The sequence below is a fragment of the Eufriesea mexicana genome, unplaced genomic scaffold, assembly GCF_001483705.2.
Source record: "Eufriesea mexicana isolate 0111107269 unplaced genomic scaffold, ASM148370v2 scaffold325, whole genome shotgun sequence".
NCBI lineage: Eukaryota > Metazoa > Arthropoda > Insecta > Hymenoptera > Apidae > Eufriesea > Eufriesea mexicana.
Genome location: NW_016908500.1, coordinates 1,703,681 through 1,716,092, shown reverse-complemented (window position 1 = coordinate 1,716,092; position 12,412 = coordinate 1,703,681). Strand labels below are relative to the sequence as shown.

At 27.0% G+C, this 12,412-nt stretch overlaps 1 protein-coding gene across 1 annotated transcript in view; it reads right to left on the bottom strand.

Moving 5' to 3' along the window:
- Positions 1 to 12,412, bottom strand: part of Inx7 (innexin 7) — a 34,919-nt gene that overhangs the window by 13,933 nt on the left and 8,574 nt on the right. The window contains exon 5 of the mRNA XM_017912095.1: positions 10,568 to 10,905. Within this exon, the coding sequence (XP_017767584.1) occupies positions 10,568 to 10,905 (338 nt within the window). The remainder of the gene's footprint in view (positions 1 to 10,567; positions 10,906 to 12,412) is intronic.

Here is a 12,412-nt window from a genome sequence, read left to right as displayed (position 1 = left end):
TAACAATATATTTGTATACTATATTATATTTAATATAATATCAATTATTATATGTATTATAGATATATTTATTATATTTATATAATCGAATAAAATATGTTATATATTCGATAAAAGTTAATACAGTTCCATTTTTATTTTCATACACTATAGCGTACACTGTAGATTAAGTTAAGAGGTTAGAATAGCAACTGGTAAATTTAAAATAGACACAATAAACCATAAAATTACTTTATCATCTAGAATATACAATAGAAAGCAATATGAAAAGTTATTAAATTGTCGACTACTTATTTGGAAACAAACTTTTGCATTTTCTTGTCAAAATGGGCATAGAGAAAGTGCCAATAAAATTTGGTATAAATTTACACGTACCGTTTTAGAGGGAATTTTAACACATTGTCCAAATTTATTTAAATTTATCGAGTGACATCAATGAAATTAGCGATTCGTTTAATAAAGAGGTAAAATTAGAAGATCGTACAAATATGTCTATGACATTATACGTCAAAGTCTGCGCGCGAAATTTGAACGGTTTTTCGACTTTATAATCTTCTTCGGTGTATGTTTTTACTAGTAAAACTCGTTTATTTCTTTTAACAAGTTCTATTAATTCTCCAACTTTGTATTAAACGCTCAAAAATATCCTACATATTATAGCATTGCATAGTAAACAATTAAAAAATAAAAAATTATATTTATATTATATTACATATTTCTTCGTATATCTATTTGCTAAATATTTTGATATTGTGCACAAAATTATATCATATTACGATGTAACAAATCTACAATAATAAATACGTATATACTGTGTGATATAAAGTATACTGTGTAAAATGTAAATCTAAGAATATGAATATAGTAAATTTCAATTACATGACAAAGATAAAAGTATCAATATGTAAAAATATACGTACAAGAATATTAACTAGTGATTAAAGATTGCAATTACCACTTTTATTACTTGATCTAAGAACACCTATATAAAACAACAAAAAAGAAATTAAATAAAAAACCATTGATTCATAATTTGATAGCTTTAATATCTACGTTCACTGAATCTACTGAATATTTATAATCGTTATTTGGAAGTATGCACTTGCAATTATTTATAGAAATATTTTCATTGTTTTAAATAATAGTTTGATAATTTATTCTTATATAAATTTTACACACGGTTATTAGGACATTTTATAGTGACCGTAAATTGAATTATGTTCTCATGAATTTCAAATAAAATCGTATGCTTTCATTTAGCTAAATGTGGTCATAATTCTATGATAAATTCGTTGAATATATATATATATAATATCGTGATCTTTTAAAATCATACAAATCCATTGATTAATATTTAAAACTCGCTTAATTTAAATGTCCAAAAATTATACCGTATCTTCTGCATTCAAAATGACGACCTTCCGTCATTTTGATGAATTTTATCTTTCGTCAAATTATAGTGATTCGTTTTATCTCCAAATAAAAAGTATTATATAATAAAAGTATAAAATTAATTATTATATAATAAAAAATATCATATTATAAAAGTATTATATAGTATAGGTGAAAATAATAAGTCACGTTATCACTGTGAGTATGGGTCGAATTTAACACTAAATCAAAATAATAAATTTCCGATATACAGGGTGTCCTAAAAACATGTATACACACTTTGCGTCTTTATAAGAACAATATATATTTTACTGTTTAATTAAACCGTCTTTGCATTTCTAGTATGTTTTCACACGTATGGTAGCACTTTAAAATATATTTACGTTTTTCAAAGTCTAGTATAAAATCAACCATTATTTTAAATGGGTTGTAGCTAAAAAAAAAAAATTAAATTAGAAAGAATAAGGTATTAAAGTGTATATACGTTTTTTTAGGACACCCTGTACTTCGGTAAAGGAAATTTTGAAAATATTTAAGATCCAAATGCAAATGCCAAACGTCAATGAATGGCCTTGAATGACCTTAACACATTGGATGCCAGGCCCGCAATATTGCGTGATTCCGCTATTACTGTAATAAGTATGCATGCTTATGGCTACTTGTTATCGTTTCTTTTTCATTTGGCTTTCATTTTAGCACTCTATCAAACTTAGCAATCATTTTCTTCGAGTACATACTACACATTATTTCATGAAAATAATGTAAAATATTTTTAACCTTTTCTTGTAATTTTCCTACAAATATTTTTTAACTAATATACATATGAATATCATTTATTAACCCTTTGCACTCGAGAGGTGTGCTTCAGTCAGCATTTCATAAAATTTCGAAAATCGATATTAATTAATATATCAAATTTAATGTAATGTAATACCGTACAAGGTATCGGAATCAAATAATTTTACAATTTTATTATTATACAATTCTTTATTTACTGCTCAAAAAAATATCGTCAGTTTTTCAATACAGAATCTTTGATTTTCTACTCTTCTCTAACCAAAAAATCGTCGAGTGCAAAGGGTTAATACTAAATATATAACATTTCCTTGAAATATGTATTATATACTGTTTAATGTATTTTCATCCAAACATAGTGCATCAACGTTAGGATTATAAAATGAGTCAAAATGACTTTCCAAATTTATAGTTATAAAGTTTTTTGTTAAATGAAAATGTGCATATGTATAATTACGTGTACTATTTTGTTTTACATCATTTTAATTATTGTTAATTGTATACTTCATATTTAAATGCGATGAGTTTTTCTCGCAATAAAGTATAATTATCTAGTTAAACATGAACATCTAAAGAATATTGTTAACTATTATCAAATACACCGTTGGATACAAAGTAAATCTCTGTGACACACTTTTTCAAACAATTAACATAATGATTTACAAGAAAATTGCATGCGAAGGCTCAAATGTACATCTTTTATAATTAATAAATTATCGTATAATCACTTCAAGAAAAAAAATACTTGTCTAACTATTATAATTGCAAATGAATATTTTTGGACAACAATCAGAAATAGATTCAGCAGATTTAAGTATGCTAAACTTATCGAGTCAATTTAAATTACGAATCAAATTGATTTTTGAGTTTTAACTCTTTGCACTCAATGATTTTTTGGCTAAAGAAGAGCAGAAGTTCAAAGATTTTCTGCTATAAAGCTGACAATATTTTTTGGAGCAGCAAATAAGAATTCGTAGAATTATTTGATTTCGATACCTCGCACATTATCTGAAATTTAACTTATTTATGAATATCGAATTTCGAAATTTTATCATATGGTGACTGTAGGGCGCCTCTCAAGTGCAAAGGGTTAAAACGGTAAATAAGAAATCGTATGCAAATTAAGGCGTAGAATTATTTTACTTCGACGTTCCGCGCATCGTTGGATAATTTTAAATTTGATATATTAATTAACATCGATCTTTAGAATCCGATTAAATGGCGACTAAGAAGCACCTCTCGAGTGCAAAGGGTTAATTAATATATTAAATTTAAAATTACCCAACGATGCGTGGAACGTCGAAGTAAAATAATTCTACGTCTTAATTTGCATACGATTTCCTATTTATCGTTTTAAAAATATCCTCGACTTTATGGCGGAAAGTCTTAGAAAAAATTACTATTTTTTTCTAATGACAAAGTCGTCGAGTGCAAAGGGTTAATGAATGCATGCGTGTATATAAAGCATAACGGGCTATACACGGAATCATTTTTCTATTGGCAGAGAAAGACTTTGAGGGGTTAAAATCAACGACTGAAATTTCAACAATTTGTTTCTTAAACGAGTTCTCACATGGAGACATTTTTACTATAGGGTTACAGAGTGTTAAAAATTAAATATTTCTTATTTGAAAAATTTTCCTGTAATTCGCATAATTATACAGTTATTTAACACTAGAACTACCAACCCAGTCAAAATGACTGGTCCCAGAATTTTCCTTTTTGCAATCACCGAACACGTACACCTGCTTTAAGAATAAAATTGGTATCAACTCGTATTAAGAAAGAACTGTAATCAATATATTTACTCATATTCATCGTATTGCTGAAATTACTATAATCTGTGCACGTTATAGTTAGGCACCCATTAAAGATCGGTAGTTTTAGTGTTAAATATACTAAACTTGTGTAATCATTGTAAATTATGAACCAAAGTAATTTTTCCCTTTATTTCTTTACTTATTTTATTTTATTTCGTTGTTTGCCAATCTATTTAGAATTTCTCACAGCTCCTTACGATTACCTGCCTACACTGCTATTCCATCAAAGTATTCTTCTTTGATCAAGCTCATATCAGATGAAAATGGGATTAAATAAAGCGAATATTCTTCACGAGGTACTTCATCGTACATATTCTTCTTGGAATTCATAGTTAAAACAAGAGTCGTGTAAAGTCAATAACTGGAGAGATACGAATACTTTCATGATTCATCGTATATGAGAAGAGATACGTGAGCTTGATTCACAGCAATGACGTATCTTAACCACAATCGTTAAAGGATAATGGCAGATTAATTGCCCCACACCTTTTAGCATTCACAGATTATTAACTTCTCGATTATTACTGTTTTTAAATATTTAAAAATTTAATATATAAAAAGTATTAACACGATATATGCTAGCTGAATATTAGCTTTCAGTTAAGCTAAATGAATATTGGGAAGGATAAATTAAATTAATTTCAACTTGTAATTTAAAAGCTTTTCTCATTTTCAAAAATAATGTATAGTACATGTAAGAAAATTTTATATATTTAATATTAATTTATAATATTTATACACTAGTTATAGTGTATGAACTATTTATACACTAGTATGTAATATATATACACTAGTTGATAGTTAAAATAATTAAAAATAAAACTTTTTATATTTTCAAAAAATAATGTATTAATGAATATAATACGCGTTTAAAGAAAATATAATATATTTTAAATAAATGCCAAAATTAATGTAAAATAAGAAGGAAACGGTATCAAAATGGCCACTACAAGCATACTATAGTAATAATTAAATCATTCAATATTGGAGAACTGATACATAGTATGCTAAAATATCATATAAATAATGTATTTGTGAATATAATACACGTTTCAAGAGGACGTACTATATTTGAAATAAATGCTAAAATTAATGTAAAATAAAAAGGAAACTATATCAAAATGGCCACTATAAGCATACTGTAGTAATAATTAAATCATGCAATATTGGAGAACTAATATATAGTATGCTAAAATATCATATAAATTATTTAACTGCTTTAAGACATGTAAACTTACATGTAAACATTTCACACGTAAAAGTCATGAACTTCATGTTTGGATTTTTACAAACTTTTGCACACCAAAACACTTGATCGCTTAACTTCTTATTTAATATTTAAAACAAATTTCCATTTTCTATTTTATGAAGTTACCGACTTGACAAGTGGTATAATGATATATTACAAGTACACGTCATGTCTGGTTCATGTAAAAATGATAGAATATTTTGAAAGAAACTGAAGGTACGAAGCCAAATATTCTTACTGAAACTGTTTGGCACAGAGCAGCTAATTATACTAGAAATCATTTTTTGCAGGTGGAGTGATAGAGATTAGGTGTTCGTGTTAATTCTTTCTAAACAAAAAGGGTAAATCTTATTAACAAATCTTTGCATAATATTTCGAAATACGTATGAGCAATATACGCGAGAAAATTTATTTCTTGCTATATATTACATTATTCTCCAATAAAAATTATTTTCAAAATTTACAATTTTTTTATAGGAGCATCTTTAAATTTTTGATCTTTATTCAAAATGTAACTAATTTTGGACAATATATTAAAATCACTTATTACTTCTGCAATACAGTTTAAAATTTATATATAACCATAAAAATTTACGTTATAAATAAATATAAATATATAACTAATAATTATATAAATAAAATTCGTGTTTCATCTTTTGCTTGAAATTACTCTATATGCCTAATCAATTAGGTATTTATTAAAAAGTATACACTTACGTAAAACATATTTGACGAACAAAATATCTGCAATATTTTCAAACAATTTTAACGCAACTACGTGTAAAATAAATATTTCAATATAATCATAATTGTAATTATAATATAATTTTGTGTAACGATATTACATTATTCTCCAATAAAAATTATTTTCAAAATTTACAATTTTTTTATAGGAGCATCTTTAAATTTTTGATCTTTATTCAAAATGTAACTAATTTTGGACAATATATTAAAATCACTTATTACTTCTGCAATACAGTTTAAAATTTATATATAACCATACAAAATTACGTTATAAATAAATATAAATATATAATTAATAATTATATAAATAAAATTCGTGTTTCACCTTTTGCTTGCAATTACTCTATATGCCTAACCAATTAGGTATTTATTAAAAAGTATACACTTACGTAAAACATATTTGACGAACAAAATATCTGCAATATTTTCAAACAATTTTAACGCAACTACGTGTAAAATAAATATTTCAATATAATCATAATTGTAATTATAATATAATTTTGTGTAACGATATTACATTATTGTCCAATAAAAATTATTTTCTAAATTCTCTATTTAGATTCAGGAATTTTACTCATTTCCCGTGAAAATATACATTCGCATAATCCGCGGATTAACAAGAACGTTCGTCGAGACGAGTTCAACGTGGAACAATAATTTATTCCGTTTCATGGAATATCGCGAGACCATGAAAAACTGGTCAGTCAGGCGAACACATGTCACGCACCTTTGGTCAGCTAAAACCTACTTGACCAAACTACTAACGCAAACCAGACTACTGGAGGTTTACAAAAATTCTGCTTCTATGAAAAAGTTTCCGTTAACGTTCAGCAACTCGTGTTGACAGAGCGCGTGCACGAAGAACAGGTAACAGCCGAGGAATCAGTTTAGCACGTGTCTTCAGAAAATCAGAAGAACCTTCGCACGTTGGCGAAGAGATACCATGCTCCGTGGATTTACTTCAACCTTTGCCGTGAAAATATTTCGATGCACAGTTCGCGAAAGGTGTCTTTAGCTATTAAGGAAAAAGTAGACACGATGCTTTTACGTACTGATGAATATTTATTATACCCAGAAGTTAGCCAAGGATTTTATGAATGACGCTTCAACACCGAGACTAGTATAGCAATTTAAAGATGACTTCACCATTTTCTTTATTTATTGCGCTTAGTTTGAATTCTGATATAAGCAACGATAAGCAAATGTTATTTCGAAAAAGAATAGCTTTTGTGGTACTAGACAATGTATCCAATCGCGTGATTCTAATTCATCGTTAAGACCTTGAAATGCTATGGCTGTCATAATCATAATCACCGGGTGACTACTGATGCCGAGATTAATAATAAGTATTTGTTTAAATAAATAATAATATTCGTAAAATTCTTAACATCGTCACTGATATTACAATGATGCAAAGAAACTAATGCATAATAAAATATATTTTATGCAGTTCTATGTATTGTATAATATACATATATACAGTGAATGGAATTTGCATAGGGATCATTTTTTAATGAAAACGAAAAATGCTTCGTTAATAAAGTTAAAAATAAATTGAAGATACGAAAAAATAGCTCAGAGTAATAAATTAATATTATAAACAGAAAAAGCTACTTTATTTTTATATCTCTTGATACTGTCTAAATCGTATAGTTCATCTTCTGAGAAAATATATAAACCTTACATATTCTTGATTTTTTAAAAATCAAAGTTCGTCTTTAAAAAAATGGGGTTTTGGTTTTAAAAAATTTTGAAACCAAAATTTTGGATTAAAACTGAAACCAAACATTTGGATTTAAAAAATTAAGTTGACTGTCGAAGACTATGCTGAATGACCATAATCTAATGTTAAAAGAAGATCATTATCAAATGTATCTTTTGGAAATGTATTCTTTGAAATAACTATGATATAAAATATTTAAATATTCTTTAACAGTTTAGTTGCCGAGATACTTCGTTGTGTGAAATCAAATGGGACACCCTGTATACTATTATATTTCTACTTCTAAGTATATTATACAAAATTTCCGCATATTGCAATGCGTTATGCTAAAACAAAAAATTCATTCCAATATCGTAGGCGAGTTGTATAAAATTCATTTGGTTAGGTTAGCTTAGGTATATATAAATATTAGGTATATATAGGTTAGGTTAGATATATGCTAGCTAAATATTAGACTTCAGTTAGGCCAAATGAATATTGGGAAGGATTAAATTAAATTAATTTAATCTTTCATTAATTGAAAAGATTCATTCCAACATCGTAGGCGAGTTATATAAAATTCATTTGATTAGGTTAGGTTAGGTATATATAAGTATTAGGTATATATAGGTATATATATAGGTTAGGTTAGATATATGCTAGCTAAATATTAGACTTCAGTTAGGCCAAATGAATATTGGGAAGGATTAAATTAAATTAATTTAATCTTTCATTAATTAAAAAGATTCATTCCAACATCGTAGGCGAATTATATAAAATTCATTTGATACTTCTTGTATTAAAGATTGCTATATTAGTTACTATATTAAATTTCGCAGTATTAGTGGCAACGAAATCATTAAAATAGTCAATTGTCTAACGTATTTTACTGTAAACATAACAAAAAAATATGAGCTTAAAGTAATATTTATGAAGTTACTGCTTATAAATTACTGTTAATATTATGAATATAATATAATAATACTATGAATAGTTACTGTTAATATTACGAAGTGATACTTTTGAAAGTTACTGCTTATGAAAACGTGATAAGATTTTATATTATACGTAATAAAAAGAAATTATTTTTATTTTTGGAAACCATTGAATTCGTCTCAATAAACATTACTATAATATAAATAAAACTATTACGATTAGCGTTCTATTAAAAAAGAAAAAGACTCGATTTCAAAGTTTTCCTCATTGCTCTATCTGTGAAGAAACTATTTACGTGACCATTTATAATATATTTTGTACGAATGATAAAATATTTAAATTACCACCTTGTTTATGTATATCTCGAAAGTCACTCGATATTTCAAAAATTTAAGTTACTTATATAATTTTGAACACAAATAGTTTAATACCATATAAGAAAAGAAAAAATTATGTTAGCTTGTTATATGAAAGACGACTGTGATAGAAAAATATATATGTAGTTGTAATTTTACACTACTATATAATACTGTATAAAACATGATGCTATATACGAGCCGTTCACTGCACAAATCGATTAACTCCATTTTTTGAAAAATCTTAAATTTAAGTGTCAAAGCACTTGGTATAGTCATAACTTTTTATATTTAAGATTTTTCAAAAAGTGGAGTTAATCGATTTGTGCAGTGAACAGCTCATATTTCATCGGTAATTTTACTCCTGTGCTATAATATTGTTCAATAAATATTGAATATATTCATTTAAATATTATATCCACGACTAACAGTAACATGTACAACTGACTCAAAGCGAGCTGAATTAAATCATATAATTGAAACATAAATAAAAAATTTGAAAAAGAAAGGAAGCTAATGACGAACGTTACCTATAATGTGATTTGATGACATATTGAATAAGTAGTATGAAAAGAAAAAGCTTTGTCTGCTGATCTAAGGGAGAAGAAATCAGTATTTCCAAATAAATAATCAAATATTACACGTTTCAAAAATTTTCAAAGCACATCTATTATAGTAACTAAATTTTTGCAACACTAAATTTTTGAAAATCGTTGATTTGGGGTATAGTATTTGTTCTTCGATTTCGAACTCAGAAAAAGGACAGCTCATATACAACATCATGTAGAATGTACTATTATATAGAATATAGTATTATACATAACACGATATACAGAATATATTACTATATATAATATAGAATATACTATACTATAACATACTATGTAGACTATAGTATATTCAATATAAGGTGTTATATTTTACTATATATAGTCACGTTTTATTATATCCTAATTATAGATTAATTATTCCATAAATATATTATAATATAGTATTATACATAACACGATATACAGAATATATTACTATATATAATATAGAATATGCTATACTATAACATACTATGTAGACTATAGTATATTCAATATAGGGTGTTATATTTTACTATATACAGTCACGTTTTATTACATCCTAATTATAGATTAATTATTCCATAGATATATTATAACTATATCATATAACTATAGTTACATGAATATATATATATCCAAACATGCACCTATTGGCAAAAGTTCAGAAACATAGTAATCGTTTGCGAATTTTCAACAATTCCTTGTCTCCTGTGATATCAAAATAGATTAAAGATATATTGAAATGAAACATAGGCTGAAGTCATCGTCAACATCGATAAAAAGTAACATCCATTTCGAATATTTTAAATAAAGCCCATTTTCAATTTCAATCTACGCATCTCACGAACACGAGATGAAAAATACAGGAAACTGGACAAACCGTTAACTCGTTCCTTAATTTTGATCAGTAAATGATAATTGTTAATAAATAAATTAATAAATGCATTTTCATACATTGCACTCGCTTAGCCTCGTATTAGCAAGAGTTTCATGGAACCTACCTTAGGAAACACGATGTCGAGCTGGTCCAGTACCGTGTCAGAGCCAGCCTGCCCCACCGATTGGGCAAGATTGAGGAAAGCGCCACCAAGGAACCAATCCGTGAGATAAATTTGCGACAAGACGTTGATGAAGTTGAGAACCTCGCAAAGGCCCAAGTAATACGCCCATGGCCGGTTCAAGTGGATACGGTTTATGAAAGCCTGTCGAATCTGAACGATTTTCTCGTCGCACTCAAGCTTCGATGGAACGGTCACACCGTTCTGGGTCTGCAAAGGCGTCTCGCGGAGACCTAACGACGCCAAATGTAGTCCAGATACCAATGCCTTCAAACGACCACCTGGTACAACAAATTTTATATATATACAGGGTGTCCCAGCAACGTTAGTACAACCGGGAAGGGGGTAATTCTACGTGAAAAAACAAATCAAAAATAAAAAGTAAAAGATTTTTGTTCGAAACTTCATTCTTGAGAAAATCGACTTTGAATAGCTATTATACTTTTATAGCTATAGCTATTTGAATACGCTCACCGAGTAAGCGTGTATTTAGCTGTGGTTTAGATGTATGGACCATCAACATACCAGCATCGGTGATACAAGCGAGGAGGGGTTGATTCTACGTGAAAAAACAAATCGAAAATAAGAAATAAAAGTTTTTCGTTCGAAGCTTCGTTATCGAGAAAATTGACTTTGAATATTCAGCGAGTAAACGTACACTTAGCTATGGCTGAGATGCATGGACCATCGGTATATACCAGCGTACCCAGCGAAAATTCAAAGTCGATTTTCTCCACAACGAAGCTTCGAACGAAAAAATTTTATTCTTCATTTTTGATTTGCTTTTTCGTCTAGAATCACCCTCTTCCCGATTGTATCGTTATTGAGACAACCTGTATATATATTTTTATAATTTTATCGTCTTCTATGTTCGATTTAATATCTTGTGCCTCCCATTTCTTTCGTTCATGAGGGAAAAGAAATTATGATTAGTTATTGTTGATTTTTAGTTTAATATGGAAGGTTATAATGGTAGTAATGATTGTTATAAATCTTTTAATGTCAGTATCGTAATATAGTAACGAAATAAAAATATAGGAGTAAGTTCTGATAAAATAAAATATAATGGAGGTTGAAAAGTTCGAAATTTAGTAAAATTAAGGATATCTTAAAATTAATAGAATTAACAATTTTTAAGTATATTTAAAAAAAATTTTAATAAATAGACTGAGTGAGTGAAGTAAAAAATAAAATGGAATAAAATAGAAGCATTTTTTTGAAGTTAAAAAGTTTAAGAATGAAATAAAATTAAATGAAACGTGTTTGAATATTTAAGTATATTGAAGTATTATAACTTTAAGAATCATACGATGTCATATGGAATAAAACGAAGTCTTTTGGCAAAATTTGAACCAACGTTAATAAATCGGTATCACTGTTTACCGATTTAATTACAAAACGAATGCGAAATAATTGAACCAAACTCGTAGTTTTAGTTTACTTTTCAGAGTTATTTCAATGCGATCGTATCAGAAACAAAATATTAAAATGTTATAAAATTACAATGTTTAAAAAATTTATTTCTAATAATTTCACAGTCGAAAGAATCGAAACGAAAATTTAATATTTAATATTTTATTACTAATTTTTATTGCTATTTAATATTTCTTTCATTTATCACTTTATTTTATATATTTATTTATTTATTTATATGCATAAATGCAAAGTGCTAACAATATTGAATAAAAATTTCTTATGATGTTTACACGATAAATAACCATATGATTTTATAACTAGATATAATTCATTTGCTATATTATTTTATTGTATTAGGAATATTTTTTCATT